This window comes from Andrographis paniculata, unplaced genomic scaffold, assembly GCF_009805555.1.
Source record: "Andrographis paniculata isolate CXL003 unplaced genomic scaffold, ASM980555v1 Contig21END, whole genome shotgun sequence".
NCBI classification, from domain to species: domain Eukaryota; kingdom Viridiplantae; phylum Streptophyta; class Magnoliopsida; order Lamiales; family Acanthaceae; genus Andrographis; species Andrographis paniculata.
In genome coordinates this window covers 4,609,511-4,635,923 of record NW_026137502.1, presented here as the reverse complement: position 1 = coordinate 4,635,923, position 26,413 = coordinate 4,609,511, and the positions used below count along the sequence as shown (strand labels likewise).

Genomic DNA, 26,413 nt, shown 5'->3' with positions numbered 1-26,413 from the left:
TATATTACTCCCTCCCTCCCTCGACAATTTATCAATTTTTTTATTTTGGTCCGTTCCATAACAAAGTATTCATTTTTTTTTATAGTAATTGTACTATCTACCTAACATTACAAATACTCTTTCAATTTACAATATATTTCACAAATGTCATTACCTTTATATCATACAATAGTTAATTTAGTTTTTTTACCTTTATTTCTACATTATTCCAATATGATACTAATATTTATAAAATTCTATTTAAAAAACAAATGGTTATATAAATATGAGACGGATGGAGTAATATTCTAATTTAGATAGAATAAAAAATAAAATAAATAAATATTTTAAAATTTAAAATATATAATTAAATATAAATGTATAAATATGTAATAAAGAAAAAAATATTTTGAATAAAATTTTTCTTTTTCAAAATTTTCTAATTGAAAAGAAGAAAAAATTGATACAATTTATTTTTCCTTTCCACTAGTCTCCTTAAAAAAGTTGGACAAAACATAATTTCTTTTAAAAAAAGAAATTCTCTCTACTCCCTCCACTTCTTTCATAAAAGCTTCTCCAACCTTCTCTATAAATGAAAAATTTCTCCAATTTCTTGGAGGAAATTCTCTTGTTGACTCTATATTTATTTATTTATTTTTTCTGAGAAATGGAGAAATCTACATTATTCCTCAGGTTTTTTTTCGAATTTGGAGTAACACAATTGCCTCTTCCATTTTTTGAGGAAGACTTTTTAATTTTGTATTTTAATTTTTCTTATATATATATATATTTGGTATTATTTATTTAATTTTCAATTATTATGTAGTAATTGAATGAGCATCCGGTTGGTTTATACTCCCTCCGTCCCAAAACAATTGTTCTATTTACTATTTTTGTCCGCCTCGAAACAATAGTCTTATTTTCATACATAACCATATTACTATAAAATTACAATTATTTTTTCATTATTGTTACCCAATTGCCACTAATTTTTACACTAATACACTCACAAGGGCAAAAAATCTTTTACTCGTACTTTTTACCGACTACCAATATAATATCAATATTCTTTAAATTCCGTGTCAAACACAACCCATACTATAGTTCTGGGACGAAAAGAGTATACATTTTTGTTTGAGTTTTTTTTTTTTTTTAAAAAAAAATTATTACACAATATATAATATTACACCATATAATATTACATATAAATATTACAAAAATATTATACAATATAATATTTCACATAAATATTACAACATATAATTGAAATAAAATACAACTATAAATATTTCTAAATATTTAAAAGCAACAATAAATAAATTACCGATATTGTATAATTTACATTTACTTTAAAAAAATTGAAGTTAATATGTAAAAAATAAAAATTGAATAAAGTTATATAATTACTTAAATATATATAATATTCTTTTTTAAAAAAAAATAGATAAAATAGCATAAAATTCCCATGTGGTTTGGTAAATTTGCTGAAAATTTCATGTGGTCCGAAAATTCTATAAAATCTACTTGTAATTTCTAAAATGTAGCAAAAAAATACCCCACCGTTAATATTTAATGGAGATTGTATTGTACGACGCGATCACTGTGTGTATTATTGAAAATTTATATAATAGATGAAGGAAAGTTACAAAATTACTCTTCATTCTCCAGTAATTTACCTAATTATCCTTCTTCTCCTCTTGTGCCTGAATTTGGGGATTTTAAGTCTCATTGGATTTTGTCTTCTGATGATAAGTCAGATTTCGTTCTTCCCTATTCTAGTCACTGCCTCAGCCTCTTCTCTCCACCACCCGCGCCGAGTCCGACCGCCACAAGCATATTCTTGTTTTTCGCCCAGCCCCAAAAATCAACTCTCTCATGCTGCCCATCTAGATCTGGTTCTGAGTTGTTATAGGTCCGATTATCAGTCGGGATTTTTTATTCCCAAATTCTATTTTTGTGTGTGTTTTTAATTGAGGATTTATGATATGTTTTTTTTTTAGATTACACTCAAATTTGATATTACAATGTAATTAGAATAATGAGTGTTGTTGCAAAGTGTATTTTATACACAAAGTTACAAAAATACATATATATAGAGAGAGAGAGAGAGGAGGGGTGAAGAAAGAAGAAGAATAATGTAAACAGAGAAAGAAGAAGAAGATCCTGAAGGGAGGGAAGAAAAAGATAAGGGAAAGAGGAAAGAGAGAAAAAAAATGGAGAAGAAGAAGATGGTGTAGGGACGAACAGGAAGAAGAAATATAATTTAAATAGGGTATAACAGTCAATGTGTATAAAAATTTAATACCGTTAGTGCAATTTAAAAGAAGGAGGCGAATGTGAACATTTTAGAAACCACATGTATATTTTATGAAATTTTCGGAGCATATAAAATTTTTAGCAAATTCTACAAACCACGTGAGAATTTTATGTTATTTTGCAAAAAAAAAAAAATAAAATAAAATAAAATAAGTTGAAATAAAATTAAAATTTTAAAAATAGAGAATCAATTAGAAATGGTTTGAAATCTCAAACCACCTTAATAATATTTGAATGAGAACCGAAAAGTATTAAATTAATTTATTCAATATTCTTTTATCAATTTTATTTTTATTAGAACCATCCTTCAATTTTATACTCACACTTTATAGTGTCAGTATGTCAACACTATCATGTACCTTTTTGTAGATGGTTGATGTTATCTTCGTCCTACCATAAATGATCTAAACAATTTTTTTTAGTTTTAAGAAAATAGTGGCTAATTTGCTTGAACATTTTAATTGAAAATTAGTTCTGTTGGCACAAGAGGCTCAGGAACATAATTTTAGTAGAATATGTCTATACAGTTGATTGTCTTAGGGCATCTGGTTGGCATTTTTGGGGTGGGTTGTCTCTAACCCACATCCAATTTTTTGCGTTGCTATATATATATATATATATTAATTTTTTTAATTTTTAAAATTATAAATTTGTTTTTTAAATTTAATTTTTATTTTTTAAAATTTTTTAAAATTTTATTTTAAATTATAAAAATAAAAAATTGTTTAAAATAATAGGAAAAATTGAATATTTGAAGAATAATAATGAAAAATGAAAGTATAATTGGAGTAAAATTACTGTAGCAACTCAATATTTGGAGTTAAAATTAGATAAACGAAGTTGATGGATTAAAAATGGTCGTAGATTGAGGTAAATTTTTTTTGATATTTCCCTTGTTTTCTTGTTGTCTGCAGGTACACATGCACAACTTGGTGGTACGGGGCTATATTCAATTGTGATTCACTTGCATATTCAATTGTGATTCACTTGCATACTAAATGTAATTTTTATTTTCAATTATTATACATTTATCATACAATTTCAAGATTCATTGTATATTTTTATTAATAACATTCACACCGTAGAAATGCATTATATTTTTCAATATATTTTATAGAATTAAAAATATTAAATTATACTTTTTCACCGTCAAAATTTATAAAAAGTATCTATTTTACTTTTTTGTCCGTCCATAAAAGATAACATATTTATATTTTTAATAAATTTATTCATCTTAAACATACTTAATAAATATAAATAAACTTAATTAAATTTCCTAACTTTTTAAACATAGAACCACTCAAAACCCATTTATTTATATCGTTTTCTTAAACAAAACCCATTTATCTATATTTAATATTTCTCAATTTTTATAAAATTAGTTTTAAGTTAATTATAAATAGATAAATATATTTTTTACATATCTGTATTAGATAAGATTTTATTATCTACGAAATTATATTCATATTACATATATTTTATTGAAATATAATTTTAAAAATATTTAAAATACCACTATTATAATTTATTGTTAATAACCCATTAATTTATATTGCCTATATACTGTGTCCTTAACAAAAGGCTCATCCTTGCCGAAGGGGTATATAATATAAATAAAATAAATGGTATATTAATACTTTTGTATTACATCTGTCAAGATGATCTATTTTTTCTTTTTTGTCTGTCCAAGAAAAGATGACTTTTTATATTTTTAATAAATTTATTTATTTTAAATATTTTTAACAAATATAAATTAATTTAATTAAATTTTTAACTTTTTATACATATGCCCCATTTAAAACCTCTTTATTTTTATTCACCTCCTCAATAAACAAATATTTCTATCAATATTTAAAACTTTTCATTTTTTAAAATTAGTTTTAAATTAATTATAAATAAATACATATATATATATTTATATATTTATATTATATAAAATTTTATTATCTACAAAATAATATTTATATTATATATATATTTTATAGTAATATAATTCTAAAAATATAAAATACCAACAATATTACTTATATAAAAATATAAAAAATAAAATTATACTCTCCGTCCATTAAAATTAGTCTATTTGGGCTCGGCACGAGAATTAAAAAAAATAAATATTTTATCAAAAAAGTGATAGGTAAATGAAGAGAGATAATGCAATAAAATTCGTAGTATTTATTGTAAATAAGTATTGACTTTGCCAAAATTAATAATTAAATAAATCTAATGAACAGACTAAAGAGAGTAATTTATTATTAATAATTTACGTTATCTAATTTTAAATATAAAAAAAAAAGAAAAAAAAAAAGGGGGCTCAGGACGAAAATTGTTGTATTAAGTCAATTAGATTGGCCATCTATACTATCGACCGGATGAAGTAAAAAATCACCTGAAACAGTGAGTGCATCAGCACAAAAAATCGCAGCAGACAGCATCCCCTCCAAAAATATATAAATAAACAAACAATAGTCACAAAAAAATCATAAAAAGAATAATGATTATTTTACAAAATAGCAGTTGAGTTTTGGATCAGTTTCATTCGTTGGTTGGACTTCCTTGGAATCCATTTTTGTCCGCTTCCAAAACCCTATAATCCCAAATTCTGGTTCCTCCTCCGATCCGATCCGATCAGATCAGATTAGATCCGATCAATTTATTGGATTGATTGCCTTCGACCATGCAATTTGTTGGCTACTGGACTTAATGCTCCAATTTCATTCAGGTGCTAATTCTGCAGGCCCGTTGTGAGAGGATGGACGAATCTAGTTGCAAGAGGGTCAACGGTGGTTGCGGGAGCAGCAGCAGCAGCAGCAGGAGCATGGAGGCGGGCAGTGAGAGCGAGGACTACGAGATATGGGAGTGCGTGATACCGTACGTGGTGGAGCCCAGGGATCGAGCCGCCGTATCGCTGGTGTGCAAGCGATGGTGCCAGATCGACGCGCTCACGCGCAAGCATGTGACGATTGCGCTCTGCTACAGCGCCACCCCGCAGCGGCTGTGGCGACGCTTCCCTCAGCTGGAGTCGCTGAAGCTTAAGGGCAAGCCACGCGCCGCCATGTTCAACCTTATTGCGGAGGACTGGGGCGGGTATGTGACGCCTTGGGTGGAGGAAGTGATAAGGTCTTTCAAGAAAATGAAGGCGCTCCATTTCCGGCGTATGATTGTGAAGGATTCGGATCTGGAGCTGCTGGCCAAGTCCGCTGCAGGGAGTGTGTTTGAAGTGTTGAAGCTGGACAAGTGTTCGGGTTTCTCTACGGACGGGCTGTTGCACGTTGGACGCTTCTGCAGGTAGCTAATAAAAGAGCAATGAATTTAACATATGAATGATTTAATGTTTTAGGTTTGAAGATATAAACTGTATGACTCTTTTCTGTTCTTCCTAGTAGTATTATTTTTGCGTGTGTTTTCGCCCGCCCGAGTGCGCGTATATCTGTATCATGGGTTTCGGATAAATGATTGTGTGTGTTGGCGGCATTTCCTCCATGTTTTCTTTCCTTTCTTCACTTACTTTTTGCAGATTTTGAGGCTTTTAAATTTTATTTTATTTTTGATGGTGCGTCTTTTCATGGTGAAGCAGAACAATTATATTTCAGTTGTTTTATGCTTTGTTTTGCTGCCATTCTTATCTGATCAATTACTGGTTTTTTGTATGTTTGGATATATGCTGTCTTAATGTTACATCTGGAATCATCTTGGCTTTTGATGATCCTTTACGCCTTATAAATTTTATCTTCAACTTCCAGAAATTTTTGGCTTGTTGTCAGTATTGGCTTAGTGAAGCCGAACCATGGGTTCTCTTAGTGGAACAGAACTTGTGGTTACATAATTGATTTTCTGTCCTTCAGTTCCACATTTTTCTTTACTGAAAATGGTTTATACATTATGAGTAACGAGAAGAGTCTTATTAAATCACTATTATTGATAGCAGAGCATATAATATATATTCTGTTTCATGATGCACTAAGTTCGATTCAGTGGATTCAAAGCATGTGTTAGTATGTTGATATTGGTTATCATTTTGTCCTTACATGCTCCAAAATTTGGCCTCCTGACTAGCCATCTCTAACTCATTAGCTAAATGTTTAGGTATGATATAATTCCGTTATCTGGATGTCAAGTGGTGATCCGATCCCCCGGCTGTGCTCTATTAACTCATGGAATATGATTTTATTTTGTTTTCTTTTTGGTGCTAGATTTCTTCTTCTAATGTTCCTGCCATTGTCATATGATTTAATGGGTTCTCTGATCTGTTGAAACATACAAATCTGCTGGCTTCTGTAGAACTTGCATTGTTTTAATTTACTTTGGTTCATGCTGGAAATCTGATTTCGTTGCCATTGGCATGTATAATGGTGAATCATATATCCTTACATAGGCTCTCTCACATGCTGAATACTTCCTGAAATAAAATGATGGCAATTGATTGTGTGTGTTTTGATTCTGATTTCTGTATACATCTGCTTTTAGATGTTCAGATAAAATTTTCGTAGTTTGTTTGTTTGTGTGCGTGTGTGTGTGTTTAACTGGATAAATGGATGCACTTGTATCTTAAAAGATTATAAAGTTTTTAATAATTGATTTAGGATATGTACATTATCGTAATCTGTTTGATATTAGGGAAGATATAAGTATTCATGTGGCATGATTTGCGGGAGATATAGTGCTATATGTATGAAATGAATTTTCATCTGCTACACCAGACACTGGATCATCCAAGGTAAAGAAATCATTGATAACCAAACATATCTTGTGTTAAATGTTGTTGCAGTCATTTTCACCGTATTCTGACATAGTTTATGTAGTAGATATGATAGCTAGCAAATATGTACATGTTAAAACTTAAGCCAAGCCACTGGAATATTTTGAAGTGCAATAGTGGTTTTATGACTTTTATTGTGATTGTTGGATGTTTTGTAATTTAAGCATTATGGGTGGGTCTAGTTTAGTTCATGGAATTCCCTACTTGGCTTATTTTTTACATGTCCCATGAAGAGATTTATTCAGAGCAGAGTATTATAAATTACCCAACACACGCACGGACAAGGAGAATTCTAGATGCATAAATCATTAACTTATTAATAGCATATTAGATGTAATATAATTATTGTTCTAGTGTTGTATTCATTCTTCCATTTATATTGATCCATTCACAAGATAATAATTTACATATCCACTAGATTCATGTTTTTACAGGGCCATGCAATTACTTCATTGTAAAAGTCGTGATTGAAGTGGTGAGTGAGAAAAAGGACAAAAGAAGTCATGAAATTATAAAAAAAGGATTGTGGTCTTTTGAGAAGATCACATGTTTAGGTGCTTTGCGGAATATTAAAACATAATATCAAGATTTAAATTGTCTTCTTGTAGAAGACAATTGAATTATGGGTCGTCGCTGCATATCTCTTCTGTTCCATACTGAGGAAATGTTAGGTTTTTGCATCATTCTTTTTCACTTCTGAACATCTTTGCCCTGATACGTCGCAGGAAGCTGAGGACATTAGATATTGAAGAAAGCTTGATAACTGAGAACGATGGAGAATGGCTGCATCAGCTTGCTTTGAACAATACAGTACTTGAAAACTTGAACTTTTACACGACTGATCTCTCAACAGTTACATGGAATGACATTGAATTGATAGCTAGAAGATGCCCATCTTTGAAATCCGTGAAAATTAGTGATTGTGACATTTCAGATATTATTGGATTCTTTGGAGCTGCCACTTCTTTGGAAGAGTTTGGTGGTGGCTCATTTAGTGAGAATCTATTCGATGAGCAGAAGTATGCTTCCGTCGAATTTCCACCCAGATTGTGTAGATTGGGTATCACATATTTGGGGAATGCTGAAGTGCCCATTCTTCATCCCATTGCTTCGAGGCTTCAACAGTTGGATCTCCTTTATGCTATGCTTGACACTGAAGGCCATTGTCAGTTGCTACAACGATGCCAAAACTTGGAGTTCCTTGAGGTAGATATATTCATGCTTTTATAAAATCTCTCTTAAGCGCACAAAGAGTTAATGCAAATTTCTCAATTTCGATTACATTGTCAATAATCCTAATCTTCACTCAACAGGTAAGGAATGTTATTGGGGATAGGGGACTGGAGGTAGTTGCCCGCTGCTGTAAGAAAATGAAAAGACTTAGGGTAGAGCGTGCAGCTGACGACCAGGACATAGAAGATGTCGAAGGTGTGGTCACCCACAGAGGGTTAATTTCTTTGGCACTAGGATGTGTAGAACTGGAATACTTGGTAGTTTATGTGTCGGATATCACAAACGCAGCCTTGGAGTGTATTGGTAGATATTCGAAAAATCTACACGACTTCCGTTTGGTTTTACTTGACAGGATGGCAGCAATCACAGATTTGCCTCTGGACAATGGAGTTCGATCGTTGTTGATAGGGTGTGACAAGCTGAAGAGGTTTGCATTGTATCTGCGGCCAGGAGGGCTGACGGATGTGGGCCTGAACTACATAGGACAGTACAGCCCCAGAATACAATGGATGCTTCTGGGGTATATCGGGGAGTCCGATAGGGGTCTGATTGATTTCTCCAGAGGCTGCCCCGCCCTCCGGAAGCTGGAAATGAGGGGGTGCTGTTTCAGCGAGCATGCTCTGGCAACTGCTGCTCGGAACCTGACTGGTCTGAGGTACCTGTGGGTGCAAGGGTACCGGTCGTCCGGGAACCTGCGAGACCTGATGCCCATGGTGAGGCCAAACTGGAACGTCGAGCTGATACCTGCTCGGCAGTACCTTGTTCAGGATGAGGGCAGACAAATGGTGATACCGGTGGAGGATCCCGCCCACATACTGGCGTACTATTCATTTGCCGGACAACGGACTGACTATCCGCCTAGCGTCGTGCCCCTTAACATGAATGACTTACAAGATTCGTGAGTTGATGATATGTAAGCACTTGCACTTGTCTTCGTCCTTCCTAGTTTGACACTTTTCCTTCCGCAGCAGCCTCCTTTATGGTTTGGTATCAGACATCATCATCTATAAATGAATGTGAACGAGATTGATCCCTTTCTTAGGCTGTGATTATTGTTGTTGTGATAATAATTGTGTTGCGTGTTGTAGTTTAATTGAATTGAATTGTTGAGGTCCGAACACTCACCCACTCACTCACCCCACATCTATTTATTATTTATGCATGTTCTGTTCTTGCGTATGTGCGTGCAGAAGCCTGGCTGACTGCTCTGCTCTGCTCTATTCATTCTGCTCTTTTTTTGGCCATGCCCGTTGAAAACTTGGATGAAACATGACGGGATTTACTGTGGTGGTGTTGTATTGAATAAATCATCATCATCATCATCATCATCTGTTTGTTAATTGAGCTCTGCGGGGAGGGGATTAATCTACTGAATGGATCGATCCTCGCCGAGAGCTCCCTCGCGACAACAGAGGAAGCAAACCGGTACACTATTCCGTGGTGAGGATTGTAGCTTTTTTCATAAATTTCCTATTTGTCACTCAATTGTGGAACTTTACTCTATAGGAACAATAATTAATTTTAGCTTAACATGTGTGATTTTTATTTATTTATTTATATATTTTTTGTCGATAAGCCTTGCAATTTGTATTGGAAGTTGACACTTTTATTAGTGTCAACATTGCCTAACAGATCCTGACGTAAATAGATACAAATTGTCCAAGGGGAGCAACTGCAATTTGCACTTGAAGACGATACTTTTATTAGTGTCAATATTGCTTAATGAATCATGATGCAAACATATACAAATTGTCCAGTGGGAGAAAAAATTTTCTATAACATTTGGAATATTTCGTTTTTCATTTGCTCTTCATTTATATTTTTCTATAACATGTCAAGGCCAATAAAATTCAACGACAAACAACTTTTACAATGGATTTTAATTTTTTATTTTTTTACCTTCACAATACTTTTTACATATATATATATATATATATATTTTCCAAACAAAAAACATGGCCGTCGCCTCCATGGGAAGAGAACCCTACCTGGACTGTGTCGGTCAGATGCTCTCGTTGTCGGAGAAGCATCGGTGAGTAGTTCTTTTGTAACAAACACGCATATTGTAATCTTCAGCTCCCAAGAAATCTATTTGACACAATTTCTAATTTAAATCACCTCACAATTTCTAATTTAAATTGTATTATTTTAAACTTTTTAACAATTAAGCCCCTTCGTTTGTGTGGATTGGATTCTAGTTTCGCCAAATGCCAATAAGTACATGTGTGTTTGTTTGGAGACTTTGAATTATGTGTTGAGATTTAAATAGTAAAAGTTTGAAGAGATTGAATTATGTGTTAATATTTAAATAGTAAAACTTTTGAATTTGAAATTTTATGTTGAAATTTAAATAGAAAAATATTTGAATTTAAATAATTATGTGATGTAATATAAACAAATATTGATACAAATTTAGTAAAACCTTTAAAAGAACACATTTTTTTTATAATCACTGCTAAATTGATGCATCTACCATATACTTGCAAATAAAATAAAATAAAATGTGGATTTAAGTATTAATACAAATCTCATACTCCCTATTTTTTATTTTTATTTTTTTTACTTACATAAATCTTATTGATGAATTTCATATATTTTTTTACACTCATTTTACTTTATTTTGAAAATTATATTACTAATCTTATAAAATTTCAAATTTATTTTTACGAAAAATACATAGATATATATATTATTATTATTTTTAATTTTTGTGATTCAAAACTTATTTGAGAGTGTAAACTTTAATATATATATTATTTTACTAACTAATATCATATGGCGCCTGTAGCTCAGTGGATAGAGCGTCTGTTTCCTAAGCAGAAAGTCGTAGGTTCGACCCCTACCTGGCGCGTGAATTTTTTTTAAATTTTCAGTCAATTAACTGCTCCGCCCAACCAAGCTCCACCAAATTGGCAACTACGGACAAAATGATGATATATGACTAGTTGAGTTAGAACTTAGAAGAGAGCAGCAGCAGCCAGCCATATCTATCTAGAGCCTACTATATAGCATTATTAATATCAGAGCCACAAATGGATACTTTCATTAACCAAGAGATAGAAATTGACTACCGGGTGCCACGTGTCAGCAAGGCAGCTGCAGCTTATCTTCAAACCCCCTGATCCCCTCCCCTCCCTCCCTCAAGTTAGTAGTAGTAGTGTACAGCAGCGGCTCTGATCCTCTCATCATCTCCTCCCCTCCCCTCCCCTCCCCTCAAACGCTAACACTTTCCTGCAACAAACAATCAAGCGAGATCCAAGATCAATCAAATCAAATGGAGAGTGCCATTGCTTGCTTTGCCCATGGAGTAAGAGGAGGAGGCGCAATCTTGACCAATGTTACTGCTGCTACTACTACGCACCAATATTATTATTCCACTGCTCTCTCTCCGCTTCATCCATCTCTCTCTCTCTCCTCAAAGGTTGCCTGCTCTGCTCTGCTCTCTGTTCTGGAGTTTTTATTTTTTTATTTTTTATGCATAAAAGTTTTTTTTGAGGAAGGAACCTAGCTAGCAAAGATAAAGATAATGCTCATGATACTGACAAGGATCTTCTTCTTTCTTCTTCATATATTGCAGAGTTTAAAGGCGAGCTCACTATTCGGAGACTCTCTCCGCGCCGTCCCAAGATCATCGTCGCTCAAGGTTTCCAAGCTCAAGAATTCTTCTTCTTCTGCAGGCGTCACTAAGTGTGAGATCGGCGACAGTCTGGTTAGCTGCTTCTGGTGTCTCAGTTTTTTGTAATTAACAGGAGGAGTATGAATGGGTTGAGATAACATGACAAAAGTAACTAGCGTTCCCATTATTTACTCAATCGCAGGAAGAATTTCTCACCAAGTCGACATCGGATAAGGGATTGATTAGGCTGATGACGTGCATGGGAGAAGCCCTCAGGACAATCGCCTTCAAAGTGAGGACAGCTTCTTGCGGAGGAACTGCGTGTGTCAACTCTTTCGGTGACGAGCAACTCGCCGTTGATTTGCTCGCCAACAAGCTTCTGTTCGAGGTTGGTTGGCTGGCTGGCTGTTCTGACCCTTCATCCTCCCCATTTTGGAATTACAGCACTTGAGAAGTTAGCGCACGCGCACACACCTACCTACATATGTACGTACATATATAAAGACAACCTCAGCAATATTTTTGGTATGTTGATCCTCCTTCAGGCACTGCAATACTCTCACTTCTGCAAGTATGCTTGCTCGGAGGAAATCCCCGAGCTTCAAGACATGGGAGGGCCGGTCGAAGGTCGGTCGGTCTGTCTGTCTCTCTGTCCCTCAGCATTGCAATATTAGTGGAATTTATTCATGTAATCTTCTAATGAGAAAAAAACACAGCATCTAATTTACCTGAACAAAGCTGCTTTCTGGAGCAGGAGGCTTCAGCGTTGCATTCGATCCGCTGGATGGTTCCAGCATTGTTGACACAAACTTCACTGTCGGTACAATCTTTGGAGTATGGCCTGGCGACAAGCTCACAGGTGTAACCGGGGGCGACCAGGTTGCTGCTGCCATGGGGATTTTTGGGCCTCGAACTACGTATGTTCTTGCACTCAAAGATCTTCCAGGGACACACGAATTCCTCCTGCTTGATGAAGGTGGGTGTTGCATAAACAAACAAACACTTCAAGAGCTTACTTTCAAAGCTCCGAGACATCTATCACCGCCGTGCTGACCGATTCATTCTCCTTGCTTTTCCAGGGAAATGGCAACATGTCAAAGATACAACATCGATTGGAGAAGGAAAAATGTTCTCCCCCGGTAACTTGAGGGCAACTTCAGACAACCCGGAGTACGCCAAGGTTTGTTCTATCGTCCCTTGCCCTACGCTGTTGTGGTGCCTAAGGAAATGCATGCCAACTTTGTCCATACATACGTGTGACATGTTCGCTTTCAGCTGATTGACTACTATGTCCGGGAGAAATACACCCTGCGATACACAGGAGGAATGGTGCCCGATGTCAATCAGGTGAGAGTGAGAGCATTTATTTAGCAGTACTCCTCCTCTCCATGCAAACCCTTTGCTTGCTTGCTTGCTTGTTATCTAATCTGGCAAAGCAAACACGTTGTTGTAACAATATTTCCAGATCATCGTGAAAGAGAAGGGCATTTTCACAAATGTGGCGTCGCCATCAGCAAAAGCCAAGCTGAGGCTGCTGTTTGAAGTTGCTCCTCTAGGGTTCCTGATTGAGAAGGCGGGCGGCCACAGCAGCGATGGCAAGAAATCTGTGCTGGAAATAGTCGTCGATGGTCTCGACGACAGAACCCAAGTAGCTTATGGGTCCAAGAATGAGATCATTCGGTTTGAAGAAACACTGTACGGTTCATCCAGGCTCCGGGTAGGCGAACCCGTTGGAGCTGCAGCTTGAGCAGGCCGCTGCACACCAAACAAATTCAAGGATTTTCACTCTTTTTTGTCATTCACACTTCATCTCTCTTAATATATATATATATATATATATAGCACACAGACTTGTATGATGATCCCATAAAGTGATCCAAGTAATTGTGATTGTCAGATCAGCTGCACTGCTGATCAAAGCCAGGCTTTTTCATTGTTTGATGCATCCAACACTATGTAATATTTTCCAGCCAACTCCAATTTTAGTTGATTCCTAGGTTCTGTAATTCCAAAGAAGCAGTCTAGGAACAATCAAGCAATTGTTCCAAGTGTTTCTATCTCATCCCCTACAAATATGATCCATGAGAGAAGCAATTTCTTTGAAGAAGGCCAGAAAAAATCATCATCACATACCCTATTCCAAGTGGTTCAATTTTTGTCTGCGTCAATGGAAAAGAAGGAAGAACCGCTTAAGGTATTATTTCCACATTATATCATCTAAACCCAAGATGATTAAGATAAAACTACTGACTCTTGCCCTGTCAAAACTGACAATAACCTTGCATCCTCTTTTATTTTTCCCTATTATTTTTTTTGACAGATAAACAAGGTGGGCAACAGCAAATGGCACGGATCAGTGCAAGCCATCGTCAATGCGCCAATAGAAAAAGTGTGGAGCATAGTTTCTCACAGCAGTAGGCTACACGAATGGATGCCTATGGTCGAAAAATGCACCAGTGTGTCAGGACAGGAAGGCATTCCGGGCTATGTTAGGTTAGTCTCAGGATTGATGTTCCCACAGAAAGACAGGGGCATGTCATGGATCAAGGAGAGGCTCATTCTCATCGACCCTTTATTGCACACCTACACTTTCCAAATGGAGGAAAGTAACATAGGCTTGGATGGTTCTCTAAACTCCTTAAAGCTCATAGACTATGGCGATGGCACCACTCTAGTTGACTGGAAATACGACATAGATCCAGCAAACGGAATGTCCAAAGACAATATAATAGACTACTTAGGATACCTGTACAAATCTTGTATCAACAGGATTGAGGGTGCACTTAAGGCATCATCCAAACTCGAGGGATAGCAACGTCTTTTGTTACTTCATCCAGTCTTTCGACTCAAATCCATTAAACTATAAAATATGACCAAAGAAAAAATGAAAACCATTTCTCAACTAATGTGATGATATATGCATTTTCAAGAGAGGCCATCTATATGTAAGAAGTGCACTTGTCTCCACCAACTCTTCCACAGTTAGTACACTTCTGGAAGCTTATACATGTACACACATGTTTTTCTGTGATCTGACTAATGCCGGTTGATTGGAAAATACTTAAAGTAAGGTCTCAAACGACAACTTCGGTAATTAACATGACTAAGAAAAACAAGAAGAAGAAAAAAAAATCTGTGTCTGGGATATCAATATACAGAGAAGCGAAGTGACACTTGTTATTTTCGGGTGCCCTTTCTCCCATCAGTTACATTATCAAACTGTAGTTTGAACAAATAACCACTTTGTGTAATATGCAAGAAATGTTAAGTTTGTAAAAAAGAAATGCATGGCTGGATAGTGTATTCACCTAACCAAGTAAAAATGACACAGCATCATAGAAACTCACGCCCCTTAGGAATGTATAAATAAGCAGACACTGACAATGTTGTAAACAGAGGTAGGGAGAAGAAAACATACCCTGTGAGACGATGGGATTTCGAGCTCTGACTTTGATGCTGGTGGCATTTGTTTTCCATACAGCTTGTGTTGAGCCGAGAGTTCGCCACTACAATTTCAAGGTAAGCATGTGATATGAAGCTTCTTGCTCAAAGAACTTGCACTAGTTTGTTTGTTTATTTATTTCGATGCACAGGTTGGGAAGAAGAATATAACCAGGCTATGCGCATCAAAGCTTATACTAACTGTGAATGGGAAGTTTCCGGGGCCTACTCTATATGCACGGGAAGATGATACTGTAATAGTGAGGGTTGTCAATCATGTCAACGAAAATGTCACTATTCATTGGTAAGATTTAACAATGAGAAAGCTTAACCTACTTCCTACATTGTAGGCGCTTTTGTGGAGTTGAACTGAACTGAACTGAACTGTTTGTTTACCTATGTATGACATGGATTCCGCTGCTGCACTCTGGCTGATTAGGCATGGAGTCAGACAACTCCGGACGGGTTGGTCAGATGGGCCAGCATACATCACGCAGTGCCCCATCCAGACAGGGCAGAGCTTTGTTTACAACTTCACCTTGACAGGGCAAAGAGGCACGCTTCTGTGGCATGCACATATAAACTGGCAGAGAGCCACCGTCCACGGTGCCATTGTCATCTTCCCCAAGCATGGCACGCTTTATCCGTTTCCCAAACCAGATAAGGAGGAAATACTAGTATTAGGTTGGTCGGTTGGTGGGTGCAGATTCTGCTATAAATGAATGAATGCTTATTTCGTACTGGGAATCGAACTTCTTTCCTTACAGGAGAATGGTGGAAGTCGGACATCCAAGCAGTGCTCAACCAGGGCTTGCAATCCGGAAGGGCCCCGAATGTATCCGATGCACATACTATAAATGGACGTCCGGGACCAGCTCCAAATTGCTCTTCCAACGGTTAGTCAAATCTTTTGTCCCGTTATGGCGGCGGCTGCTGCTGCAAAAACAAAAAACACTCACCATCTTGCCCCGACAGGCTACACGCTGCACGTCGAGCATGGAAAGACATACTTGCTGCGCATAGTCAATGCTGCAGTCAACGAGGAGCTCTTCTTCAAAATAGCAGGGCACCAGCTGACCATAGTTGAGGTTGATGCTTCCTACACCAAGCCTTTCAAAACGGACACCATATTCATCGGTCCAGGCCAGACAACAAATGCCCTTTTAGCAGCAGACCAGGAAACGGGCAAGTATCTGATTGCCATCTCCCCCTTTATGGACACTACAGTCGCCACAGACAATCAGACAGCTACTGGACTCCTCCGCTACCTTGGAATTCAAGCCTTCTCACCCACCGAAGTTACTGCAGTTCCCCCACGGAACGCAACACCAGCGACAACCAGATTCATGGACTCCCTGAGAAGCCTTAACTCCCGGCAATACCCTGCCAACGTCCCGAAAAGCATCGATCACTCGCTGATGTTTGCCATGGGCATCGGTGTGAACCCCTGCCCGACATGCCTGAATGGGAGCCAGGTCGTGGCTGATTTCAACAATGTCACCTTTGTCCTGCCCACAACAGCTGCCATCCTCCAAGCATATTACTACAACATAAGCGGAGTTTACACCGAGGATTTCCCTGCGAATCCTCCCAACCCTTACAACTACACAGGCACACCACCAGCAAACATGCAAACAATCAACGGCACAAAAGTGTACAGGTTAGGATTCAACTCAACGGTTCAAGTTGTCCTGCAGGGCACAACCATGATAGCACCGGAAAGCCATCCTATCCACTTGCACGGCTTCAACTTTTACGCCGTTGGAAGAGGAGTAGGCAATTTTGATCCCCAGAAGGATCCAGAGAGTTTCAACCTTGTTGATCCTGTTGAGAGGAACACAGTCAGTGTGCCAACCGCCGGCTGGACTGCAATAAGATTCAGAGCTGATAATCCAGGCATGTTCAATCTACTCATCACCCACCTTTCCTATATACTACTAGTATTTTTTAATTTGGGGATTAGGTAGGTTTTCACTCAATATCAAACCTGAGCTATTAAGAAAAACAATTCATGGACATGAAATGAATGATCGATTGATAAAATGCTCAAAGGAATCATTATATAACACTATCGTTTGATTTGATGCTACAATGTCACAGACAGACAGACACAAAATCAAGGGAAGACGATACTATTGAATATTAATTGTCTCATATTAGTAAACATGTGGTAACTCTCTTCCTTCCTTAAAAGGGTTACAGTTAACTTTTTTTTTAAGATTGAAAGCCCGAATCTCTTCTTCAACTGGGTCATAGAGGCCATATTGGCTTGGATTTCTTCTTAGCGTGGTATGATGGTGACCCAATCTCTTCTAATCATGGTGCGGATGCATCAGAGCCATGGATACAGACATTAATAAACTCATCGCATACATAGCAGTAACACGCACAAAGTCGAGAGAGAAACCTAGAAAAATTACAAGGGAATAGAATCATACTGCAGTGTATATAATGACTTGCGAATGCATGGATGCAGGAATTTGGTTTCTACACTGCCATTTGGAGGTGCATACGACTTGGGGGCTGAAGATGGCTTTCTTGGTGGAGAACGGAGATGGCCCCAGTGAATCAATTCTACCTCCTCCCGACGATCTTCCAAGCTGCTGAACCTGAAGTAAGCTAAGGATAGGAATGATTTGCAGAAGCCAAGTTCCATTTCCTGGCAGGTTTTGTACGCTACCCTACACCGCACCTCCGTACTGTGTTCACGTAACCGCCAACCCATCGCCATTGTTATTCAATTTTATGTATATTTCGTAGAGAGTGAATGATGACAAATAAACAAAACAAAACATTTTACAGTCGCAGTAACCAATCTTTATAGTTTAGTTTGTACTCACAACTACAAATTGAAGTCTGCACGTTCATTCAATTATAATTATAATTGTTGAAATAAGAAAACTCCAATCTATTTTAGTATATGGTTTTTCATGTTTTCCTGGTGCTGCCTTTCACAGTTACATTTGGAATAAAATGTCTTATCAGATTACTACTACAGGTTAACAAAAACATTGTTTGTCTTACATTCTATTCTCTCCGTTGGTGAGCACAAGACAAATGAATGGAATGTTTTGGGTAGTTAACATGTTGCAGATTTAATGCAAAAACACATTATTCCATTTATGTGCATGGGCTTTAATTAGTTTTGTCTTACATGCAAAATAAGATGGCTTTATAGATCATTGTGAGGAGAGAGATGGTCGTTGGAAGGTTTTGATAGTATGTGTAATGAGAGAAAAAGTATGTTAAATCATCTCAACCCAATTACACTTTTATCTTGCTGGAGACCTCGTCGGAGAAAAGAGAAATAGAAATTCCGATTAGGGGAGATGTCCAAATTCTGAACAGCTCGACTCCGGCTTTATATTTCCGCATGTATTCAGTTGGCAGTAAGGTGTTACAACTGTAATATAACCACTTTGGGGAGTTGATCCTTGAATAGGTGTTCAAAGGTGATTTAGTGCAACACCTATTCTCCTCAACAATAATCATTACATCTCAATCTATTTATTTATTTATTTATTTATTTTTATTATTATTATGATTGTATTTCTAGATAAATTTTCTATTATTTATTATATATATTTTTAATAAAAATAAATTATTTTATAAAATATCATATTCAATAAAAAAAATTAAATTCAAATACAAACGTATCAAATTTCTCTTTTGCTATAATAATAAATTTCTGCAACCAACATACGAGTCATATATGTATAACTAGCGTAAGTACCCGTGCTACTCATAGTGCAATTAATAAAAATTACTCCCTCCGTCCCGGATAATTTGACCACGTTACCGTAGACACGAGAATTAAGAAGGGAATAATTAGTAAATAATTAAAAATGTATTAGTAAAAATAATTATAGGTATAATAAAAATAATTATAGATTAAGATTAAGATAAATGATTAGTATAATTAAAATTAAAAAAAATTAAAAATTAAATTTTTAAAAATAAGATTAAAGTGTATAATTATTTTAAAAAAAAAGTGAGAAAATAACGGGACGGCCGGAAATTGAAAGGTGGACATGAGAAGTGGGACGGAAGAAGTATAACATAATAATATATATAATTTAAAATTAAAAAAAAAATTAACCAACAATCAACAAAAAAAAATTACAATATTTTATCTATAGAATAAATGACAAATAAAATATTTGCAAAATTTAATAAAAAAATAAAATAAATTAATCACTTTTTAATTAACTTGTAGAACACGTGTAACCTATTATAATGATATACAAATTATTTAAATAAATTAAGAGCGTGTTTGAAACACAATTTTTTCATTTTTTTCTTTTTTATTTGTGGCCGGTTGATTGACTATTATTTTTTATTTGTACCATTATTTATATCATTTAACAATTATAAATATATTTTCTAATATGTAATATATCTATATATATATATATATAAATATAACCGCGGTATGGTATTAGTATGTGTGTATGCATTCAGGTATCTCCAATCCTTCCATTCACCGGTCCAGAGCCGCACTTTCTGGAAACGGACGGACAGACAGACAGACAGACAAGAAACGATTGAGATTGAGATTGCCTGGAAATGATAACGACGCATGAGTCGTTAAAATTGGGGATTTGCACTCACTTTGGATTTTGTGTTTTTGCTGTGGACTGTACTGGTACTGGAGTGGACTGGAGGAGAATCGGGCGGGCGGAAGTACTTGTCCACTCCACTCTCCGCCGCCAGTTGAGGAGTTGCTTCCGCATCATCATCATCATCATTATTGTTTGGTTGTGAACTTCAGATGCTCGCTCTGTGCCGTGGGCTTCTTATGTCTAACTGCATTCATTATAGCTCTAAATGGAAATACATGCATACTTGCATACACACAGCGTGTACGTACGTACGTTTCTTCTCTGGACAAAGTACACAAAGCTCAATCAGACAGACAGACAGACAGAGCGCAATGATGAGTGCTAGCGAGAAGCAGCAGCTGGGGAACTTCGCATCCAAACATGCAGCTGCCTGGTACACACACTGCTACCTACGTGCGTACATCCACTCCACTCCACTCCACTCCAATCCAATGAGACCTAAATTTCTATTTCGTCAACATAATGTTGTGTGGTTAGATTTGAATCCAACCAAATCTAAACAAAATAGGATGGGCCTGTCACACGCGATCATCTATTACTACTACTGTCTACTACATACATACTCCATTTTGAAAGATGATTATACTACATCTCTGACCCGCTAGGCTAGCTTCAATTGGGGATCATCAACCATGACACCAAATCTCAGATTGATGTTGTACTGTCCCAACTACAATAGTTAGTTCATAGTGTGTGTGTGTGTGTGTATGTATGATCATTCTCATCTCTTTCATGGCAGCAGCTGCAGCACCAAGTGGTTGCTAGGTCCGTCCGTGTGAACCAACTGCAGTTTGACTAATATCCCTCCATTGCCATTCAGTTTCACACTATGTATGTATTATGGCTAACACTAATTGGGAAGCCGCCTCACCTGCCCCCAACAACACTGCCCCACTTCACCCATGCTTCCTCCATTCATGTTGTGTCTTTTTTCAATCAGACAGTTCAGATCTCCCTTTATATATATATATATATATATATATGTATGGTATAATACTCCTCCTACTACCACTCTCTATAAAGTTAGGAGGATAAAGCTAATCCGGACCCTACACGTGCCACTACATCAAGCACCTCCCAACTGGCTTTAATTGACCGCTCGCTAGCTTTCAGTTTCAGAGACATTTTCAAAGTCGCAAAAGCCTCACTCAACCAGGACTACGCTGGCAGGGAGAAGGACCACCCTCATCAATACTACTAATTCAAATTGTCAGAAATACTTAATAAATAAATAATGTGGGCGCCTTATTTGATCATCAAAGGCCTAAATACTATTCTATTCAAGTGAGAAATGAATTCCAAAACTTGTTCTTCTTCTTCTTCTTCTTGTTTCCAGAAACAAGTCAAACCTAACAAAACCTACCTAACAATTATGTACCAACGTCCCAACCCAAAAGCTTCAGCTTCAGCTTGTTAGGACAAACAATTCATACTCTACCAATTTACTCACCTAAACCAAGCAAACTTAGAAATGGCCGAATGAACTTGACAGCAAAAAATATATATAACTATGAATCTTATTTCATCTTTACCTCACTTCAGCCTCTGAAACAATGGAGTTTCTACCACTGGAGATGCTGCCATGGCTATCTCCACATGCAGACAATGCTCTCTCCAGGTTACCTACAATGTCCGTCATCGTAGGCCTATCTTTCCCTTCCAAATGCACGCAATGCATCGCCGTGTACGCTACCAATTCTACTGCTTCGGATTCACTCCCCTCAGGCAAACCAACCCGCGGGTCTAGAATCTTGTTCAATTCTCCAGCCATAATTGCTGGCACTGCATAGTCCACTAGGCTGATCGGTTCACCTTCACTATCTGTTTTGAATATAGCCCTCTTCCCAGTTAGAAGCTCCAGCAGCACTACTCCAAGACCGTAGACATCACTCTTTGCTGTCAGGACATTCAGTCCATAGTATTCTGGATCAATGTAGCCAATTGTGCCGGCTGCCTTCATTGGGCGGAAATCACTCTCATTCTCAGGTCCCATTAGTGATAATCCAAAGTCGGACACTCTTGCAGTCCAATTCGCGTCGAGCAGTATGTTCGAAGACTTGATGTCGCGATGGATTATAGAGGGGACTGCATAGTTGTGTAGATACTCAATGCCACGAGCTGCATCTAGCGAGATCTTTATCCGAATTCTCCATGAGTTTATCACACTGCAACTCTTTTCCACATTGTTCTTGTCATGTAAATGATCATAAAGTGCACGATTCTTCATGTACTCATAAACCAACAGCCTCTCATCTTGCTCAACACAGTAACCAACCAGCCTAACCAAATGCTTGTGATGCAGTCTTGATAGGAATGTCAGTTCCGACTCGAATGCACTCTCTTTCTCCTGAAATTTCTTCATCTTAAGAAGTGACTCACTCCTCTTAATAGCTACTTCACGGCCATCGGGTAGTTTCCCACGGTAAATAACTCCAAAACTCCCAGAACCTATCTTGTTCTCCAATGAGAAATTATTGGTTGCCGCTGCAAGATCCGAGAATAAAAATTCCTCAGCCTTGTCAGGGTGTTTGGTAGATGTCCCACTTCGCTGGCGCCTCATGAGAATGGATGCTTGGCGTCTAAGGGTGGATGATCGTGAGGATCGTGAAGATGAGTTACTTCTGGATTGCTGAGTAGCCACATTATTAGGAGTGATTGTTGGCTGCACTGAGTTATGGATCTTCTTCTTCCCAAAACAAACACCTGCCCATAAACAATAAATTGCCGCACAAATCCCTGCAAATCCTCCAACTGATCCAACTATTGCATAGGCCAGCAAACCCCTTCTGAGTCCTCTGGAGTGTGACGGGGAAGGACTAACGCTAGGCGGCGGCAATGGAGGCGATGGTGGTGAAACTGGGGGAATTGAGATCGGCATATCACAAGGCCTGCAAATATGGCCATTCCCAGAACAAAGTGAATCAGAATCGGGATATATATTACAGGGACAAGAAGCACTGGAATCGACACAGGCGCCTGGAAGAGTCCTCTGCAGAGGCAGCAAAGAAGGATACTGATCAGGCCAACCAGGGCCCCAACACATCACTGAAAAATTGCTTGTGGTCAATCCACAAGTGAAATTCAACCCTGCCACAATGTACTCAAATGGAACACCATCGGTAATGTTACTCGAAAAGTCACCGTCTCCACCCCAACAAACCACTGTGTGATTCAATCTTCGAATCGCACAGCTGTGGTTTGCTCCGAGTGCTAGGGCTCTGTACTCGTATGCGGAATTTGAAGGCACATTCAATTGATTACTGCTGTTGTCGCCTTTGCAGATTACCAATCCTGAATTATCGATTCCACAAGCATGCCTTCCCCCGACATGAATATTCCCCATAGATATATTCGCAAACTGAAATTGAAGCCAAGGAGAGAGCACATCGTCTCCCCAACATAATACCTGACTGTTCTTTTCCACCACTCCGCAGGAAATCTCCAATCCAGATGAAATCACGCGAAAATCAGAGCTCCTGATTTGAAATTCGGCGGATGAAACATTGTCTCCTCGCCAGCAATAGGCATTCTCCCCACCACTGGCTCTCCTCAGCGCACAAATTTGAGCGTCGCCGATTGTTAGAGACGTTAACGGCACCGAAGCGTTTTGGTAAATCCTCTTAGAAATAAAGTTATCGTCCCAGCAGAGGAGGGTGAATCCACCGGACCTAACGCCGCAGAGTGTGTCGCGGCCACCGGCGACGACGTCAACGGAAATTGCAGGGGATATTGGCGACAGCAATTGACCGTTCCTCCAGCATTGAATTTGTTGAAGGGATCCCCCCGCAGCTATCGAACAAACGGTGGTAGCTGCGCCGTAGACAACAGCGAGAGTATCGACAAAGCCGCCCAGGCCGTAAACAGACGGCGGAGGAGAAAACACGGCGGAGAGCAATAACCATAGTGCGGCGGCGATGACGGCGGAAAACGGCGACGTCATCTAAAAGGCGTTATATTCCCTCGCGAACCACGGAAGAGCTCCTTCATTTCATTCGTAGAGAGAGAAATACTGATACAGAGAGATAAAAATGTGAGTATATGGATTTTGTATGTATAAGCTCTTCCTCTGTGGACTGGTTTTACGGCTTTCAATGTTGTATAAAATACTAGTATTTTCTTTCAATAGAAACAATTTTAATCATTTTAACTTACCAAGTAAAAAAGATATTTACCGAGTATTATGAGGATTAAGGCTACGGCGTGCATCCTAAGTTTTATTATTACAAAAATCACAAGCTATTGAAAAACGGAGTTAGAAAATTCCTGTTACATTTTTTTATGCATCTTTTTTAAATGCTTGGGTATAGCAGCATTGCGTACCATTCATATTATTGGTTATAGTTGATCATATTTGACTATAATCTATTATAATTCCTAAGTACGTGGCTTTGTTTCAGGTCAATACAGCTTAAAATTTAATCAATCGAACCCAATTTACCAACTAAGTGGTGACCCCATGGACTTTTAATCATATTAAATAATGATTATTATTAACAATTTTGTTAATCAGCATCTAAAGAATAACTATAATATAGAATTTAAATAATAAATACTATTTCACATTTGTAAAACGTTATGTTGGCATATAAATTGATTGGAACATTTAAGTGTAGTATTTCTTTTTAATATGCAAATAACTTAAGATAATAGTACAGAAATAATTAAAAAATTCACACAAAAGAAATACTATTAAAATATATATTTATTTATTTATTTTAATAAATAAATATATTTTAATGATAGTTGATGATAATTTTGATACGTTATCTTTATAATATGTAAAGTTAATGTAAGAATATTAAAATAAATAACTATAAATATAAAAGCATTTGTAATATAAAAAAACGATCTTGAGTATTTTATGTTTGGATAAAAAAAATGACAAATGTGTTCCGTTTCACTCTAATGTTCTCGTTTACTTGATCTTTTAATATTAATTATTATATCAAAACATTATAAATTAAAAAAAAATTACAAAAATACTTCAATTAGGTTTTATAATAATTTGTAAAAAAAATTAAACAAATATAAAAATATTTGTACAAAAGATAAATGTGACCTTAAAGAGGACGGAGATAGTATAATTTTAAAACTAATCAAAATCTAAAGGTATTCTATTGGCCTCCATTTTTTATTGGTTCAAAATTAGTATCGCATTTGATTTTTTTCTCCGGTGTTTAGACTGTAATTTAATTTTTTTTGGGCACTTTCTGGTCAAACTTCTTGCTCCAGCTTTGTTGTCCGACATTGGTGTTATCTTCGTCATTTTTTAGTCCATAAAATTGGCTTTTGTATGCCCCAATGTTCAATTTGAGTATAGTCCTATAATCCTCAAGTATTTTCTCAAACCGTATATTGTAGGGTACGGCCAACCTAGTTCGTTAGCTTCTCACACTATATTTTCCCTTTTTTTTTTTTTTAAATTGACATCTATTGTTATTATATGGTGATAATCAATCTAAAAAAAGGGTATGCTTTGGGAATTTTATTGTTGCTTTAAACTTTTGACTATGGCTTTTCAATGTGGCTTTTAACTCTTTTGTCTTACCGTCGAAGTTAATGTTTAAGTTTTGTCCAATTGTATTATAGTGGTACCAAAAATAGATTAATAATATCAGACTTTTCGATCAAATATATGCAACCTCTTGTCTATTTTCTAAAATTTGAATCATCTTCTTCATCTACATAAAATAAAAGACTATACGGTACATTTTCTCTAACTTTTTAGACTTTTCGAAAGAGTTTTTAATTCTAATTGTCTTAAAAGTCAATTTTTAGAAGGGATAATAAGGTGGATGACTCCGAAACTACTCTTCTAATTTATCCTATGAAAAATATTCTCTAGAAAGTCTTAGTGAAGAACTTTTGATATTAGCAAATTATCAGTGGCTAATGAAAATCGATTTTTAAATTGTTATCATGCACCGTTGGATGGTGGTGGATTTTTTATTTGCATATATGGTTCTTAAACTTGTGATTTAAAAAATGAAATGGCCATCATCGGTGGTCTGCCCGACATTAATGAGAATCAATGTATTATCTAATAAAAGTTTAGAAAGCAATGTCTTATCTTAAAAATGCATAATTGAACGCCTTTAAGTATTTATTGGACGGAAGTATTTGTTGGTAGGCAGCCAACATTCAATTATTGGATGCATGTCATTTTTGGGGTCATATAGAGGCTTTCTGACAATCTTCTATGGATAAGTTATCACTTGAGTTGATCCATCGACAATTACAGTATGTTCATCTATCGTAAAAATTGCTAAAGGTGTCGAGGGATATAACCTCTAAGATATCCGAAGGTAGCCTAGTGGAATTAATGGATATCACTTTCATATAACCTAAATATCCTTTTAATACACATAGTCATTCCTTCATCCAATTTAGTTATAAGCTAAATAAGATATTTATGGACAAATTGTGGTTGTCCTTTTATTGAAAAAGTTT

At 36.5% G+C, this 26,413-nt stretch overlaps 5 protein-coding genes and 1 non-coding gene across 6 annotated transcripts; 5 read left to right on the top strand and 1 right to left on the bottom strand.

Annotated features, from left to right (window-relative positions):
• The first annotated feature begins 4,774 nt into the window (after positions 1 to 4,774).
• LOC127245140 (coronatine-insensitive protein 1-like) lies at positions 4,775 to 9,318 on the top strand. Its single transcript, XM_051265866.1, has 3 exons — positions 4,775 to 5,580; positions 7,777 to 8,257; positions 8,365 to 9,318. Exons 1-3 carry the CDS (start codon positions 5,045 to 5,047, stop codon positions 9,184 to 9,186), a joined length of 1,839 nt encoding a protein of 612 aa, XP_051121823.1. The 5' UTR covers positions 4,775 to 5,044; the 3' UTR covers positions 9,187 to 9,318.
• A 1,744-nt stretch (positions 9,319 to 11,062) lies between these two features.
• On the top strand, positions 11,063 to 11,135 carry TRNAR-CCU (transfer RNA arginine (anticodon CCU)). The gene has a single exon. It is a non-coding gene; the product is annotated as a tRNA-Arg (tRNA).
• A 294-nt stretch (positions 11,136 to 11,429) lies between these two features.
• Positions 11,430 to 13,906, top strand: LOC127245142 (sedoheptulose-1,7-bisphosphatase, chloroplastic). The gene is made up of 8 exons (XM_051265869.1): positions 11,430 to 11,705; positions 11,862 to 11,993; positions 12,103 to 12,288; positions 12,446 to 12,527; positions 12,655 to 12,876; positions 12,980 to 13,080; positions 13,176 to 13,247; positions 13,366 to 13,906. Exons 1-8 carry the CDS (start codon positions 11,559 to 11,561, stop codon positions 13,645 to 13,647), a joined length of 1,224 nt encoding a protein of 407 aa, XP_051121826.1. The 5' UTR covers positions 11,430 to 11,558; the 3' UTR covers positions 13,648 to 13,906.
• A 47-nt stretch (positions 13,907 to 13,953) lies between these two features.
• LOC127245143 (uncharacterized) lies at positions 13,954 to 14,736 on the top strand. Its single transcript, XM_051265870.1, has 2 exons — positions 13,954 to 14,094; positions 14,221 to 14,736. Exons 1-2 carry the CDS (start codon positions 13,975 to 13,977, stop codon positions 14,710 to 14,712), a joined length of 612 nt encoding a protein of 203 aa, XP_051121827.1. The 5' UTR covers positions 13,954 to 13,974; the 3' UTR covers positions 14,713 to 14,736.
• Positions 14,737 to 15,307: 571 nt separating this feature from the next.
• Positions 15,308 to 18,279, top strand: LOC127245141 (laccase-22-like). Its single transcript, XM_051265868.1, has 6 exons — positions 15,308 to 15,419; positions 15,494 to 15,645; positions 15,781 to 16,025; positions 16,109 to 16,237; positions 16,317 to 17,237; positions 17,818 to 18,279. The coding sequence occupies exons 1-6, from the start codon at positions 15,330 to 15,332 to the stop codon at positions 17,946 to 17,948; spliced, it is 1,668 nt and encodes a 555-aa protein (XP_051121825.1). The 5' UTR covers positions 15,308 to 15,329; the 3' UTR covers positions 17,949 to 18,279.
• Positions 18,280 to 21,208: 2,929 nt separating this feature from the next.
• LOC127244944 (putative serine/threonine-protein kinase-like protein CCR3) lies at positions 21,209 to 24,022 on the bottom strand. The gene has a single exon (XM_051265554.1). It carries the CDS (start codon positions 23,901 to 23,903, stop codon positions 21,492 to 21,494), a length of 2,412 nt encoding a protein of 803 aa, XP_051121511.1. The 5' UTR covers positions 23,904 to 24,022; the 3' UTR covers positions 21,209 to 21,491.
• Between the last annotated feature and the right edge of the window lie 2,391 nt (positions 24,023 to 26,413).